General features: G+C 38.2%; 1 protein-coding gene and 1 long non-coding RNA gene across 3 annotated transcripts in view; one reads left to right on the top strand and one right to left on the bottom strand.

Annotated features, from left to right (window-relative positions):
• The window catches only part of LOC128229387 (uncharacterized), a 33,304-nt gene extending 16,024 nt beyond the window's left edge, over positions 1-17,280 (bottom strand). Inside the window, exons 1-4 of the long non-coding RNA XR_008260087.1 lie at positions 17,157-17,280; positions 14,196-14,270; positions 13,930-14,006; positions 7,931-8,055 (exon numbers count right to left, since the gene is read on the bottom strand). This is a non-coding gene — a long non-coding RNA (uncharacterized LOC128229387). The remainder of the gene's footprint in view (positions 1-7,930; positions 8,056-13,929; positions 14,007-14,195; positions 14,271-17,156) is intronic.
• LOC128229384 (ras-specific guanine nucleotide-releasing factor 2-like) overlaps positions 1-18,159 on the top strand; it is a 204,477-nt gene that overhangs the window by 122,280 nt on the left and 64,038 nt on the right. For both annotated transcript variants that reach the window (XM_052941274.1, XM_052941273.1), the window contains 2 exons: positions 2,910-3,019; positions 7,733-7,839. In XM_052941274.1, the coding sequence (XP_052797234.1) occupies positions 2,910-3,019; positions 7,733-7,839 (217 nt within the window). The remainder of the gene's footprint in view (positions 1-2,909; positions 3,020-7,732; positions 7,840-18,159) is intronic.

Here is an 18,159-nt window from a genome sequence, read left to right on the forward strand (position 1 = left end):
CACCATCTCAAGGGTCCCCAGGGACCATCATAACCTTCTCAAGGGTCCCCAAGGACCATCATCACCTTCTCAAGGGTCTCCAGGGACCATCATCACCATCTCAATAGTATCCAAGGACTATCACCACCATCTCAAGGGTCTCCATGGACTATCATCACCTTCTCAAGGGTCTCCAAGGACTATCATCACCTTCTCAATGGTCCCCAAGGACCATCATCACCTTCTCTGGGGTCTCCAGGGACCATCATCACCTTCTCAAGTGTCTCCAAGGACCATCATCACCTTCTCAAGGGTCTCCATGGACCACCATCACCTTCTCAAGGGTCATAGGGACCATCATCACCTTCTCAAGGGTATCATTGGACCACCTTCTCAAGTGTCTCCAGAGACCATCATCACCATTTCAATGGTCACCACAGACCATTACCATCTTCTCAAGGGTCTTAAGGGACCATCATCACCTTGTCAAGGGTCTCCAGGGACCATCATCACCTTCTCAAGGGTCTCCAAGGACCATATTCACCTTCTCAAGTGTCTCCAGGGACCACCATCACCATCTCAATGGTCTCCAGGGACCATTATCACCTTCTCAAGGGTCTCCAGGGACGACTATTACCATCTCAAGGGTCTCCTATGACCATCATCTCATTCTCAAGGGTCCCAAAGGACCATCATCACCATCTCAAGGGTCTCCATGGACTATAATCACCTTCTCAAGGTCTCCATGGACTATTATCACCTTCTCAAGGGTCTCCAAGGACCATCATCACCTTCTCTAGGGTCTCCAGAGACCATCATCACCTTCTCTAGTGTCTCCAGGGACCATCATCACGTTCTCAAGGGTCTCCAGGGACCATCATCACCTTCTCAAGGTCTCCATGGACTATTATCACCTTCGCAAGGTCTCCATGGACTATTATCACCTTCTCAATGTCTCCATGGAATATTATCACCTTCTCAAGGTATCCATGGAATATTATCACCTTCTCAAGGGTCTCCAAGGACCATCACCACCTTCTCTAGGGTCTCCAGGGACCATCATCACCTTCTCTAGGGTCTCCAGAGACCATCATCACCATCTCAAGGGTCCCCAAGGACCATCATAACCTTCTCAAGGGTCCCCAAGGACCATCATCACCTTCTCAAGGGTCTCCAGGGACCATCATCACCATCTCAATGGTATCCAAGGACTATCACCACCATCTCAAGGGTCTCCATGGACTATCATCACCTTCTCAAGGGTCTCCAAGGACCATCATCACCTTCTCAAGGGTCTCCTAGGACCATCATCACCATCTCAAGGGTCCCCAAGGACCATCATCACCTTCTCAAGGGTCCCCAAGGACCATCATCACCTTCTCAAGGGTCTCCAGGGACCATCATCACCATCTCAATGGTCTCCAAGGACTATAATCACCTTCTCAAGGGTCTCCACGGACTATCATCACCATCTCAAGGGTCTCCATGGACCATCATCACCTTCTCAAGGGTCTCCAGGGACCATCATCACCTTCTCAAGGGTCCCCAAGGACCATCATCACCTTCTCAATGGTCTCCAGGGACCATCATCACCATCTCAATGGTCTCCAGGGACCATCATCACCATCTCAAGGGTCCCCAAGGACCATCATCACCATCTCAATGGTCTCCAAGGACCATCATCACCTTCTCAAGGGTCTCCAAGGACCATCATCACCATCTCAAGGGTCTCCATGGACTATCATCACCATCTCAAGGGTCCCCAAGGACCATCATCACCATCTCAAGGGTCCCCAAGGACCATCATCACCATCTCAAGGGTATCCAGGGACTATCATCACCATCTCAAGGGTCCCCAAGGACCATCATCACCATCTCAAGGGTATCCAGGGACTATCATTACCATCTCAAGGGTCCCCAAGGACTATCATCACCATCTCAAGGGTCCCCAAGGACCATCATCACCATCTCAAGGGTCCCCAAGGACCATCATCACCATCTCAAGGGTATCCAGGGACTATCATCACCATCTCAAGGGTCCCCAAGGACCATCATCACCTTCTCAATGGTCTCCAAGGACCATCATCACCATCTCAAGGGTCTCCAAGGACCATCATCACCATCTCAAGGGTCCCCAAGGACCATCATCACCATCTCAAGGGTCTCCATGGACCATCATCACCATCTCAAGGGTATCCAGGGACAATCATCACCATCTCAAGGGTCCCCAAGGACCATCATCACCATCTCAAGGGTCTCCAAGGACCATCATCACCATCTCAAGGGTATCCAGGGACTATCATCACCATCTCAAGGGTCCCCAAGGACCATCATCACCTTCTCAAGGGTCTCCAAGGACCATCATCACCATCTCAAGGGTCCCCAAGGACCATCATCACCATCTCAAGGGTATCCAGGGACTATCATCACCATCTCAATGGTCTCCAAGGACCATCATCACCTTCTCAAGGGTCTCCAAGGACCATCATCACCATCTCAAGGGTCTCCATGGACTATCATCACCATCTCAAGGGTCCCCAAGGACCATCATCACCTTCTCAAGGGTCCCCAAGGACCATCATCACCATCTCAAGGGTATCCAGGGACCATCATCACCATCTCAATGGTCTCCATGGACTATCATCACCTTCTCAATAGACCTTCTACAAAGACCATCAGGGACCAATCGACATATTCTCAAGGTTCTTCAGTGATTATCATCTACTCCTCAAAGGTCCACATGCGAAAACCTTAACCTTAGCTTTAACTCAAGAAAAATTATGCCTCTTTTACAACTGAAAGCAACAGAACAATAAATCAAGCATTGGCGTTACTCTCTGCAGCTCTCTTGTTGTATATAACAATGCTTTTTGAGATGATGGGGTTGAGAAGAACAAAAACTTGTATTTTTTATTTTTTTTATTTTGAAGGTCGAGTTCATCAGCAGCAACAGCAGCGTTTGCAGCAGCAACAGCAGGGTCAGGTTACTCACCAGACCAATCTTCGAGTCGTGTACAGAGGTTTCTTAGCGCTGGGGCAGGTATGATTTAATATAACATTTAAATTGGATTTCTTTGTTTCACCAAAAAAATATTGAACCCAAGTCAACATGCAGGTTATTATGTAACAAGTTACTACTAGTATGCTCATAAATTTGACTTTTTTAATAAAATGGAAAAGCTAGGAACCCTCATAAGATATTCAATTCCTGTAAGTTTTGATAAAAAAAAAGTGCAGAAGCAGAAAAAAATATGTTTTTTTGTCAGCATATTTGTTCATATTCATGAAAGAAGTACATATTACTGGTCACATCAGGGCCATTGACCGCTTCTCAATAGCCTTCTGCCTGATTGCAAAATGTGCCGAAAAAAAGATAAAATTGTTCAAAAGTATGTTACTTATTTAATCTGGTAAAGGTAAACATTTCAATGTTGATAACTTTGCCTGCAATGTTGGCAGACTCCCTTAAAATCATGAACTGTGGTTTGAGAAGTACATCACACTTATTACAAATTAATGCCTCAATAGACCAGTGGTAAAGAACTCATTAAGCATTTAAGTCTCAATCAAATCCTGCTGATCAAAACTATTTAATATATTTATACTCTCACAAAGCTTGAGGGGGTATATTGGAGTTACCCTGTGGTCCATCTGTCAGTTTGTCGGTCCATTACAATTTTTCTTGTACAGAACACAACTTGTAAACTACAGGATGGAATTTAATTAAACCTCATACAATGGTAAATTACAATGAGAGGTAGTGCAAGGTACAGGAACCATAACCATTTAGCTTATTACAGAGTTATTGCCCTATTTTGATTGTCCAAAGAATTACTTTAAAACTGCTGGATGGAATCTGATAAAACTTCAGACAATGATAGAACATAATAAGGGAAAGTGTAGAATGTAAGAAATGTAACTCTTTTTTAGCTAATTACAGAGTGATTGCCCTTTCTTACTTTTTTGTTTAGATAATAACTTGAAAACTATTGGATAGAATTCAATAAAACTTCAATAATAGACGATTAAACATAATGAGATGAGCACTTTATTAAAACCATAACTCTATTTTTGCTACTCACAGAGGAATTACCCTAAGTTCCTTATACTTGTCCAGAGCATAACTTGAAAACTATTGCATGGAATTTAATTTAACTTCATACAAGAGCAAAACACAATGAGGGGAATGCAGTGTACAAGAACAATCACTATATTTCAACCTTATTACAGAATTATTGCCCTTTGTCAATTTTCCTTTTCCAGAGCTTAACTTGAAAACTACTATACGTGTACAAGAACCATAAATCTATTTCAGGTTATGACAGAGTTATTGCCCTTTGTTGTAGTTTTCTTGTCAGCAGCTTTACTGCTAAATTACTCCATGGATTTTGATTAAACAACATGCTTTGGTTAAGCATGATAAGCAGAAATGCAGAGTACAGTAACCTTGCAGTTATGGCCTCCTTTCAAAAAAATACTTTGCCATTACTCTTTCCAGGTGATGTTTAGGGGTCTTGTTTTTTTCTATTTTTAAACTTTCAGAATATACTTCACTTCATGTCTGTAAATGTCCTGAAGGTAGGAATAAGACAACCTGTCGCATGCAAAACCAAAGTCCCTACCTATACCTATAAATCAAGACCACACTCTAGCGTAAAATCATGCCAAGGAGAGTGACTTTTATATAATATTGAAATAACTTGTTTCACAATCATTGTAAAATAAATAAGTTTAAACTAAACTAAGGTCAAGGTCTTACTTAAAGGATTATCTTGATGGAATGCCGGTTTCCTATCCGTGTTGTAACTTTGTCATGCAGGGAGGGATTTTTGAATTACTTGGCTCATGTATTCAGTACATAAAGGCAACCTGTGCATGTTCCTGGTACCTATCTCAAAGGTCAAGGTCAAACTTAGAGGTTAATTATTTGAAATGCTGCATATGGAATAAAGTTGGTCTTGTCCGGACTGTAACTTTTGTCATTTGCAGAGGGATTTAGAATAAATTGGCACATGTATTGGGTACATATTAAAAGGCAATGTATGGTGTGCTTGACCCGCAACCCTACTTTAAAGTTCAAGGTCAAAGTTGAGTTGTACAAGGGGGAGTCAATAAGTTCGTGAACGAGCGTTTTAAAAAAACAAATGCACGTTGCGTTTAATGAAATTTAATATACACAATAACAAATATGTTTTCAAAACATGTACAAAAAATAAATATGAATACAATAACAATTACTAATATAAATAAAAAATACAAAATACCCATCTGCAATACCGCGGCGCACTTCGGAACAATGTCATGACGTTGACGTTATGGGCGTTGCTGTTTCTCAAAATACTCTCCACTCTCTTGGACACATTTCTGATGGCGGAAGACCCATTTCCGGTACACCTCTGTAAACCATGTCTCGGACAGGGACGCGAACGGTGACTGGACTGCGCTGCGGAGCTCTGCCAGACATTCGAAACGTCTCCCGCGAAGATCGGCCTTCAGTCTTGGAAAAATCGCGAAGTTCATAGGGGCGAGGTCAGGTGAGTACGGTGAATGATTGAGACGCTCAAATCCTAAAAAGTCAATCGTCATCAGTGTTTCCTGTGCACGGTGGGCCGGGGCGTTATCTTGGTGAAAGATGAGATTCTCGATCTCAACATCCGGGCGCTTCTTCTGGATGGCGTGAACGAGATCACGGCGCAGAACCTGTGAACAAATTAAAATATAATTAGGGTATTAATCATAAAAGAAACAAACATGAAACACTTTATTATTTTTGTAAATAAGCATTTATTTAAAATATAATATTTAAATCCAACTAATAAAACAATATTTTTAGACTTTTAATACTGTTTACCTTCTGATAATAACCCGCGTTGACGGTCTTGTCAGTGGGGATGGCATGTGACAGGAGTATGCCCCGGTGATCCATGAAGACGAGGAACATCACTTTTTTCGCTGACTTGATGACCTTTGCTTTCTTTGGTGGCGGTGAAGAGGGTCATTTCCATACCATTGACTCAGCTTTTGTTTCAAGGTCATAGAAGTGTAGCCATGTTTCATCGCACGTGACGATTTTATTAAAGAAATGGTCGCCTTCTCTGGCGTGACGTGCCAGAAAGCACTGTGACGTTTCCACGCGCACGTTTTTTTCATTTTCCGACAAAAGTCGCGGCACCCATCGTGCTGAGACTTTCCTCATTCCCAGATCGTTTGTAATTATTTTATGCATTGTGCCGTGCGATAAATCAAACATATCTGCAAGTTCGTCGATGCTTCTTCGTCTGTCGGTAGAAAGCTCGGATGCAACAGCTAGCTTCAATGAGTCACTGGTTACCGGTCTTCCTGTTTGTTTGTCATCGTTGATGTCCTCTCTCCCATTTGAAAATCTCCCGTGCCACTTGTAAACTAAACTTCGCTTACATGATTGTCCGGTGTTTCCCTGGTTCATGAACTTGTGCGTGTCGGTGGGCGCCATTCCGACTCTAACGCAATGCTTAATGACAGCCCGCTTCTCAACGTTATCCATTGACGTCATTTACTTGAAGATAATCCTAGTGTGGGTATTTTAAAAGGTCAGCGCACCGTTGTTGTTTATGGTATGATGTCAAAACTTCGTATATACATGATCGACACATCAAAGTGACGTCAGTAAAAGTCTCGCCTGAATCACATGCTCTTTTCCCGCAAAAATGACGTACTTTATATAACATTGTTATGTTAGATACAGCGCCATTTCAAAGTGCGCCGCGTTGTTGACAGTGTATAATAATAAATCAATATAAAATATTTAAAATATGAAATAAGTTAGTAATTAATTTCCATATTTATTAAATCACATGTGAAATATGATGTTAAAAACAATTCAAGAAAAAAAAAGATGTACAATAAGCGACAAAAAGGGGTCGTTCACGAACTTATTGACTCCCCCTCGTACTTGCTGTAACTTTGTCATTCACAGAGTGATTGAAAATAAATTGGCACATGTAAAATGTTAAAATTTCAAGGTCAAACTTAGAGTAAAATCACTATGGAATGCTGCATATATGCACTTCGTGTTTCGATGTCCGGACTGTTACTTTGTCATGCATGCAAAGATTTTAAAATAATTAGCTTATGTGTTTTGGTACATAAAGGTGGTGTGTTGCATGCAAAATCCATAGTTCAAAGGTCAAGGTCTTGTATTTTATCATAATGGAATGGTGCGTATATGCAGATATCCTATATATTCTATTCTGTCTGTCATGTTCAGTCTGTAACATTTTCACCAAGCTGGACTAGTGGGTTTTTTCTGGGTTCTCCGGTTTCCCCAACAACACAAGACCTCACTCTCACACAACATTGTGCCAACGAAAGTGACTAAGTATAGGTTCTCATAACTTTCTTCACAGTCGTTGTAAAATATAATAATGTTTTAATTAAACTTTTCATGCGTTGATGTGTCATCCAATGACCTTACTTCAAAGCTCAAGGTCACTCTGGGAGTTTAATCAACATGGAATGCAAGACCCACATCTCTATCCCTTACTTCATCACTCCGCCCCCCCCCCCCCCCCAAATAGAAACAAAATTGAGATCATTGGGTCTTCATATGCTTATAGTTTATGTTAGCTCTTCCTTAATGTATGAATACACATTGGGGCATTCATCACATACTGTGACAGCCTTGTTTGAAAACCTTTAACATTTGATTATCTCAATATTGCAGCTTATTGGCCTTAAACTTCTATAAACTAAAGAAAACAGTTATTTATTCTAGGTGCAACTGACCCGCGTATGTTGAAGAAGCGCGAGTCTGTGATCAGTACAGCGGCCACCATGCGAGTACTGAACATCCTTAAACACTGGGTCTCAAAACACTCTCAGGTCAGTGGATGTTTTTAAGGTAGGAAATAAAATAAAGTTATGGAGCCCAACAAATCAAATTTGCAGGTGCCCTATAGGTTAAAGTAATCACCCTATATCTCTTTCTGTCCGTTTGTCCATCTGCATCGACGTTTGTTGTTTGTGATTTTGTAAACATTAGGATGTTGGAACTGCCGTCCATCTGCCCATGCGTCTGTTTGTTCCCAAAATGCCTCCCTAGACAAAGAAGTATGTTGTGTAAAATATCAATTATGAGGGATTTATTTTTGATGGAGTAGTTTGTATATAATGACTGGTTTACACAATCTGATCATCAGTTGAAAAGTCTATCTCAACAAATTTAATGGCAACATTACTCACTTACTCACTCGACCCATAACCAAATAATCCATAGAAGGGTCCAGTAAACAACCTGGGAGGACATCTGGTTCAGAAATTGTGCTATGTTACAAGTGCATGCATGTGCTGTCATTTTGTTTAAATGAAAAAAGTATAATAACAAATTATTTACTAATCAATAATTCAACATACCGGTACATGCATGCATACTGAACATTTACTCAAACAAAATAAAACATGTTGGTGACGTGTAGCAGACATTGTAATCTTCATGACTTAATATTTTATGTCACCAATAATTTGGGACTGTTGTTATTCTCTAAAAATTGTTAATCCGAAATATCATAAATCCAAACTTTTTATCTGGGACCCGACAACTTTGGAATAACGGTATAATTTTAGATTAAAAAAATAACTATAGTGATGTTACTTAACCTTTACTTTCTTTTATAAGAACTTTGAATATATATAATTGAACAATTAACTGAGACTTACCTTCGTAGATGGGAAGGTGAAGGTTGATTGTAATTTCATCTTCTGCAATCCCCAAAAGAGCTCATCACGAGATAACGCAGCTACCGCAGCCGGTAATAGCAGGTTTTAAGAGTGCCAATAAATTTTTTCAAAAATTATAGTTCAAACGGGTGGGAATAGAAATGGGTTGAGCATCATGAGCTCTTTTGGGGATTCATTTTAACAAACAGTTCAAGAACAGATTCATACAAAAACAAAATTCTATGCATTTTCTATATGCTTGATGGTACCGTGGTAGGGATGGCCTACTGTTAAAACATGTTCCTTTCATGAACGGGGATATAAGTTCATTTTCATGAATGTTAATATTGCTACAAAGTTTTAAGAAAGTGCTAATAGCACTTCTAGCTGTATTTAGAACACTGTATTTACAGCCAGCCTTGTACAAGTTTGATAGGTATTTTAAAACATTGTTTAGATCTGGTTTAACCGGATTAATCTTTGATCCACAGTAGTCAATCCATTTTTTTAATATAAACATCATATTGTTTCTTTGTTGAGTTTCTCCATGATTGAAGGGTGAGATTTCTAGGGTCTCTTGGTATTTTTTGCTTCTTAAGGGATTTCCTGATAATCGAAAAAGTCCGAGTTTCATTTTTTGCAGTGGGTGTACTGGATTGTTGTGCAGGGATAGAATTGTCTGCGGTGGTGGTAGAAGGTAACTGGTATTGCAAATTAGTGGCAGAAGACTTGGCCACCATGGCTGTGTTGGCTATATTGGACACACCAACACTGCCTCTGTTTTGTCTTCCACTATTTTCTGCAAAACCCGTGCAATGATGCTAAAAGGTGGATACATGAAGAATAAATTATTTTCCCAAGAAAACGAGAAAGCATCTATTTTGTAAGCTTTGTGGTCTGGATATCTAGACACATGAAGCAAAAGTATTGTGTTTAGCCTAAAAGCAAACAGATCAATTTTCATATTTGGGTATTTCTTTGAAATTTCCGCAAACAGTTTCTCAGACAGTGACCATTCTGAGTCCTCATTTTTTAACCATGACAATTTGTCTGCATGGGTGTTTTCTGAACCAGGTACATGTGCTACAGTCAAATGAATTTTCCTATCTATGCACCATAACCAAAGATCCCTGGCTAGTTCATTCAGAATGTTTGTTCTTCCCCCGTAATTTTTTAAATATGCAACACTCGTTGTGTTGTCCATGAAAACTTTTATGTGTTTGTCATGTAAGTTTTTACAGAATGCTTTGATGGTAAGCTGACAAGCTTTTAATTCCAATATGTTAATGTGTGATTTTTGTTCTTCTGTCGACCATAAACCTCCAGTTGTACCATTTTCTGTTTTGTTAAAACCTCCCCATCCTTGCATTGACAAATTGCTGTATAGGACAAGGTCTGGGGTGCCATGAGATATCTTTTTGTAAGATGTCCTGATATTTTGGACCCACCATTCAAGAATTACGTTGACTGACAATGGTATTGTCATGAAGCTCTTGAAATTTCCTTTATGCAGTCTTTATTGTTCATCTTTTACTTTTTCCAGGGGTTTTATATATAAGTCTGCATGTTCTACACCTGGAATTGTTGCGACCAATTTTCCAATGAGTTTAGCAAAATTCTTTAATAGTCGTTCGCCTTACTAACCTCATTTGCTGGCACAACTTTTGAATTTTCTTTCCTAGAATCAGTTAATCTGACTGTCATAGTTAACGAGCACAGTAAAAATCACAGGAAAACAAGTCTTTGGCATGGTTCCAAAACAGATTTTTCAATATCAATTGTAAGTCCTAATGAGTCAAAACGTGTTATTGTATCAACAACATTTCGTTCACATTGTTCTCTGCTATTGCCTTGCAAACATGAATCATCTATGTATGCTGTACTAATATGTCCACGGGATCACAAGTGTGCAAAAGCTGGTTTTAATATTTTTGAAAAAACCCTTGGGCTACTAGAAAGACCGATAACTAGGGCACAGAATTGGTACTTTTTTCCTTGAAAACAAAACTGCAGAAACTTCTTGTCATCTTCATTCATAGCAATTGAATAAAACGCGTTTGCTAGATCCACGGATTTGAACCAACATTTTTTTTGCATGGCTGAGATAGCTGTGGACAACGTTTCCATTTTAAAATGAATTTTGTCTGTGTATTCTTCATTGAATGGTTTAAGGTTTAAAATCATTCTAATTTTATCATTTGATTTTGGTCTGTAGAATATATTTGATATAAATTCTCCTACTTCTGGTTCATTGTTAACTTCTTCTATTATGTGTGCTTTCAAAAACTGTATAATTTCTAAATGTATTAAATGTTCCTCTTGTGGACCAAATTTGTATGGTGTTTTGGATTCCATTTGTGTTTGAAGCTGTGGCTTTGCCCTAAAAAAGACTTCTTGTGGCTGTCATTGTTGTTCGCAACAATGATTTTGGTTGATTCAACTGTTTTCAGGGTTTCTTGTAGTTTATCAAACAACTTCTCTGCTGTTGAGTCAAGCTTTGCAAGATGTCGATACTTGGGGGCCAGTTCTCGTTTTATTTTTTCTCTCCTCATTCCAGTATTAAGATTCATTCCATTTGTTAGAATTTTGAATGAGTCAGACAAGTGCGTCTTCAATACTTTTTCACCTGAAGTCTGTGCATGATCCAGTGCTTTTACAATTGGCACTGCAGCTTGTGCCAGGGTGGCATAGGTTTTCTGCAGTATAAAGTCATTACTGCAAGTTAAGATGGCTTTAGTTGGCGCCAGAGAAAGTCTTCAACAGTTGGGACTTGCAGATGCTCGATATTTTTGAGTCTTTGATTTCTTTCATTTTATTATCTTCTGCTTTATTTTTTATGGCTTTGTTTGAAATTTCTGCAATTTTTTTGGATGTTTCATCCCCCATTTGCTCATTTTCCGCTACAAAATGATCTAAGTCTGCCCAGAATTCGTCATCAGAACAGTCATTGTTTGGTTCAAGGAACTGTTCAAGGTCATCAGAGCTGTCTGATTCCGATTCAGAGGGCGAGTCTTTAGCCTGCTATTTGGAGGGCCCGGGTTCCTCATCATTTTCGTCATTTTCCCGTCCTCTCTTTCGTTTGATTTCAGCAACCTATTTTTTGAGGAGATTTACTTATAGTTTTATACAGAGTAAACAGATTTTCCATAAAGTTATAAATAACTTGTATCACGTGATACGTTAAAGTCGCATTAACTTTTTAGATAAGTCGGCTTGAGCGTATGTAAAACACACACATGTGAATGAGTTTGCGTTATATCTTTAGACAGTATAATATTACTGTGTCAGTTCGCGCATAAGTAAAATCGCGCACCACGCACACATGTTTAAAAGTAGGTCATAATGGCGACCTGGGAACAAAGGGTTTTCGACCAATTATTGAACGCGAATTCTGATGGAATACTTCAGATCTTGAATGCGTTTAGCAATTTTTTGTTCATTATTTCGAAACTCATGTGTTAATTTAATTAGTTTGGTCGATTTTCTACCTTAACTTGTGAATTGTTTGACTTTTAGTCGTATCGACAATGGGGAACATCTCGGAATATCGGTGTATTTTTCCACTGTAATGTCAACTACCTCGGTGGTTTGCCGAGGGTTTTATTGAGACTTTTTAAAGTTAGTTGCCTTTGGCAAGCGCAGATTTTCTGCGACTGTAATATTAATCATGCATGGCATTTACCAATGTGTGGAAGCGTCTACATCTGTAGACAGTACATGTATAATTGATCATTGTTTGTATGTCACAAACGTCGTCCTGAATATTTTGTCGTGAAATGCAATTGAACAAAGTCTTCTAGAACCTGGAAATTCACATATAAGGATTTAAATACAAATATAGCAAATTCTTACCCGTTGATGTAACCGACAAATCACGATTTTTAAATATTTTAACTTTAGATAAAAAATCCTGCTTTCCTTGCTGCTGATAAGCCTCGTTCTGCTATTACCGGCTGCAGTAGCTGCGTTATCTCGTGAGGGGCTCTTTTAGGGGATATGCAGGAGATGAAATTCATCCCAAATATCACAGAGAAAACAATTTATGATCTTATAGCAACACTTTTACTGCATGGCCCATATCTGCATAGTTATCTCAGTTCAAATTACTCCCCTGTCAAATATGTGATCATTTATTGGCCTTGTCACCTCCTGTATGACTGTTCTAGTTTGTACTGCATTTCAATCTGGGAGGTTGTCATACATGCAAGACCAATTCCAGAGGATTTTGACATTTTTGTTAAGAATTCTAGGGGATTTTGACATTAGACCAGGTGTTTTTCTGCATTTTCTCAATATTTATCTATTCAAAATGGCTCTACTAAATTCTTCTCCTGGATTATTGACATGTAATTTCACTATATAGTCCAAGTGGAGTATTTTTTCTAGGCGTACTTTGAATAATATAGATATGAGTGTTTGAGGCGGAACCTAGTCGGATGGTCAAATTTCAGTTTACTGGCAGATGTTCATACAGTGATCTCATGGAGTTTAATGAATTTCAATTGCATGTGTGCAATAATTTACTGGCGCAAAACATTTAATTGACTTAAAAAGAATTTAAAAAATGAATAATCATACTTCAGCTTACTCAATTAAATCTGCATTTCAAATATAAATCAATCATTAGAATTAAGATACGAAATAACTGTAAAAAAATAATACAAGCTTAATATTGTTTAAATTCAAAAGGGAAAAAGGAGTAGAAATTAAGAAACAGTTGAATGAGTACTTCCCTTCACTTTTGTTAATCAATTCTTTTTTATTGTCAACTGATTTCAGTGATGACCCCATTTAGTTCTTCTTCAGAGAATTTCCCCATTCAATCACATACTCTGAAAACAAAAACATTGATTTTTTATTAATTGGCAGTCATACATAAAATGTTATTTTGTAAACTAGCTGTATATATATGGTTGAACAAACAATTTGTATGGTTTCTTGCAGAACACTCATTTATAAATTATAGCGTTTAATGCGGAATTCATTATTAAAAAAAAATAGTATTGTTACTCAACACATTTTGTTAATAGCTGAAATTTGAATAGATGACTAATAAAGATAACATTGACTCCTGTAACCAACCTTTGATCAACATTCTGTTGTTCGTATGAAAAGAATAAGTTTAGAACATAATTATGTTTTGGGTCCGAAGACGTAATGATTAGAAATTTCTTGAATACACTTTAAAATAAATTACAAACTCAATTTATTTTTCCAAACAGATGGTATAGCAATATTGAAATGTTTTCTAACCACATCAGAGTTTCCTGGGGTTAACCGAGTGGAGATGGTGGACATGTGTTTCCTTGGTGATCTAGGAAATGCTCCAATAACTGTAATGATCACTTTTAAACAGTTAAATGTTTACTTAACTTTAGTTGTTTACCCAAACTATGTTATTTTAATATCACTGCTCCCATTTCTACTGATATTTATTTTGAATAACAACTTAATTTAATATCTATGGTAGATGGGCACTAATTTAGAGCCATAGAGGTTTAATCGAAAAAGCCAGTTAATACCTTTGCTGTGAATTCTGTTGATGGAGCTGATGCAATCAAATTGCGCATATGAAACTCTTCTGTGTAATGTGGCTTCTGAAGAAAAAAAAACATGTATATGCAGTTATTTGTATTAAATGAATTATTACTTAAAGATTGTTTTTAAAATTAAGATTAGAACTGTTCTGTTGTTTATATGAACATAATATGTCAACTCGGCATATTACGGCAAGCTTCGATCATGACGAGAACACCGACATCAATATTTGTAACTACTCAGAAACTTTGGCGGAAAGCTGAGGCTGAATGTTGATTGTTTTTTGTTGCACACATGAATTTCTTGCGTGAGTAATTGCCACCGAAAAACTGGATGTACTAATTTTTTTCTTGTGAAAAATGTTGTCAACATTATGTTACAATGCTGAAAAGTTGTACCCGGTACTCAACCTGGCATTGGTTGTTTTTAGCTCTACTGGCCAAAGGCCAGAAGAGCTTATGTGATGGTAATGTGTACGTAGTATGTGCATCCATGCGTCCGTGCGTCTGTAAACAATTGCTTGTGGACACGATACAGTCTTCAATTTTGATTGTATCTCGATGAAACTTGTACAGTATCTAGATATCCATTAGAGCTTGGTTCCTTTCGAAAACCAGCCAGATCCGCCCATGCATGCCTAGATTATGGCCCTTGATAGTATAAAAAAATGCTATTGTGTAAACAATTGGTTGTGAACACGATACAGTCTTCATTTTTGATTGTATCTCGTTGAAACTTGTACAGTATTTAGATATCCATTAGAGCTCAATGGTTCCTTTCGAAAACCAGCCAGATCCGCCCATGCATGCCTAGATTATGGCCCTTGATAGTATAAAAAAATGCTATTGTGAAAACAATTGGTTGTGAACACGATACAGTCTTCATTTTTGATTGTATCTCGTTGAAACTTGTACAGTATTTAGATATCCATTAGAGCTCGGTTCCTTTCGAAAACCAGCCAGATCTGCCCATGCATGCCTAGATTATGGCCCTTGATAGTATAAAAAAATGCTATTGTGTAAATACTAGCTTATGAACACGATGCAGTCTCCAGTTTTGATTGTATCTCGATGAAACTTGTACAGTATTTAGATATCCATTAGAGCTCGGTTCCTTTTGAAAACCAGCCAGATCTGCCCATGCATGCCTGGATTATGGGTCTTGAAAGAATAAAAAATGCTATTTTAAGCTAAGTCTATTTTTAGCCAAGTCTACATGAGCGAAGTCTATTTCTAGCCAAGTTTACATGTCAAGTCACAATTGCTTGTGAAGGTTTGTTCAAATTATGCCCCTAGGGTCATTACTGCCCCCCACCACCAAGATTGTCCCGCAAGGGACCAGTGCGGCAAATGCAAACGACCTCGGTGACGTTGGCGGAGGCCCAGGGAAGAGTTCTCTTTTCTTTGTAAGGGATGGACTCCACCCCCCCCCCTTAAATTGGGAAATGTTAAAAACCACTATGCAAATCCTTGCTATTTTGAACAAGGCTTTATTTAGTGGTCCACTACCATGGTTGTTCAAATTATGCCCCTTGGGTCAAAACTGGCACTGCCCTGGGTGTCACTATTTTCCTAGGGACTTATTTAAGAAATATTTTCAAAATCTTCTTGTTTCAAACCACAAGGCCCATACCTTTGATATTTGTTGTGGAGCATCATATGATGCAATTGAAAACATTTGAAATAATGCCCCTTGGGCAAAAGCTGGACCCACCCCTTTTTACTTACTTATTAATTTTTAAAGCTACAGTAATGAAATTTTGACCATGTGAACAGTTTTGCAAACAAGCATTAATGTTGTCCTCGGATGTCCTTGACTTTGACCGACTTTTTATTTTTAAAGCTACAGAAATGAAATTTTGACGATGAGTACAGTTTTGAAAGGAAATATTTTTTACCCTCAGATTACCTTTACTTGGCTCATATTAAAATAGTTCATGCAACTAATCTGCTTACAACACTTCCTGTCCTCAGATGTTGAACGTGCAGCGTTTTCAGCTAACCCAAACACTAAAAGTGAACTATATATTTGTTGCCTATTACTCAAACGTACATGCTCTGGATTGAAAATGACCACAAGAGCCATGCCAGTAGAGCATAGGCCCTTTTGGGCCTATTGTTTTAAAATATTTTGAAAAGCATTCAGTGAATAAAAAAATCCTTAATCTCACATGCACAACTATAACTAGATAATCAAACAAAATAATTGTGAAAGTGAGAACACACAACATGAATTTCAGAACCAGTACTATCCGTGTAAAAAGCAAAATAGAAAAGTTACTTCCATCTTTCACGATAACTCGCTTGTTTCTTTTGATTTTCCACCCGTAGCACGCACCGTTTGTTTTTTGTTTCGCTTTTCATATTTTGTAAGAATCCTCTTCTAATCCCCATCATTTTCATTAAATGCGGCCAATACCCCATCTTTTGGAAAATACAAGCAACAGTACATGTATAACCATAACCCCTGAAGTTCAAATGTTTTCCTGGTAAATTTTTGAGTTATCTGTAATGAATGACATTTCAAAAGTGCAGAACATTTATGTCTAGAAGTGATGGTTTCCATTTGGGAATCTTTAGAAACACCTGACCAGAATAAATACAGGGTAGCATTAGCAGGGGGACAGTCTGACCAGATCGGCACATGATAACGTGAGTTTTTTTATACAGCTGGATCATGTACCCCATTAATACTTACTGCCTATAAGGCTTATTGGGTAGTTAAATATAGTCTTTCAATATTGTATATGATGGCCTCGAATCGAGCTTAAGTTAATAATCTATTCGTTACAGTCTTTGCCGAGTTTAATTCAACCGCTGTAAGCAATTAATGTGATAATATCCTAATAAGTGTCAAGTGACATTTTGGTTCATTGAATCTTAGTATGAATATATATCATGGTGTCATGCTTTTAACTTCCCTTCATATTTTGATGTTTAGCTTACCAGAGCATGAAGTTCTCAAGGTGAGCTATTGTGATCAGTCTTTGTCCATTGTCCGTCCGTCCATCCGTCAACAATTTCTTAAAAAACATCTTCTCTGAAGCTACCCAGCCAAATTCAATGAAACTTCACAGGAAGCTTCCTTGGGTGACCCTCTACAAAAATACAACAAGGGGTCACGATTTATCAACAACAACAACAAAATGGCCAACTTCCTGTTTTGCTTAAAAAGCATCTCCTCTGAAACTACCACTCCAAATTCAATGAAACTTTACAGGAGGCTTCCTTGGGTGACCCTCTACAAAAATACAACAAGGGGTCACAATTGATCAACAACTACAACAACAACAACAACAAGAGCAACAAAATGGCCAACTTCCTGTTTTTCTTTAAAAAACATCTCCTGTAAAACTACCAGTCCAAATTCAATTAAACTTTACAGGAAGCTTCCATGGGTGACCCTCTACAAAAACACAACAAGGGGTCACGATTGATCAACAATAACAACAATTTGGCCCACTTCCTGTTTTGCTTTAAAAAACATCACCTCTGAAACTACCAGGCCAAATTCACTGAAAGTTTACAGAAAGCTTCATTGCATGACTGTCTACAAAAATACAACAAGGCATTGAGATTGATTAACAACTACAACAATAAAATGGCCGACTTACTGTTATGCTTTAAAAAAAGTCTCTGAAACTACCAGACCAAATTCAATGAAACTTAAATGAAACTTTACAGGTAGCTTCATTGCATGACCCTTTACAAATATAAAACAAGGCATCATCATCATTAAAGATATGTTTAAATTGCAACATTTTTATTAATGCTTTATCACAGAGTTGTGGCCGTTAGTTTAGTTGAGCGTTTTAGGGCCATCATGACCCTCTTACTTATTTTAGTTGCATCTTTCATTTTACAAGGTGTATGTGCTGTACAGATAACAACATACCTTTTACCATTGCTGTGTGAAATGTAAATAATAAAGGGAACAAAAACAATAATT

The sequence above is a fragment of the Mya arenaria genome, chromosome 3, assembly GCF_026914265.1.
Source record: "Mya arenaria isolate MELC-2E11 chromosome 3, ASM2691426v1".
Lineage (NCBI taxonomy): Eukaryota > Metazoa > Mollusca > Bivalvia > Myida > Myidae > Mya > Mya arenaria.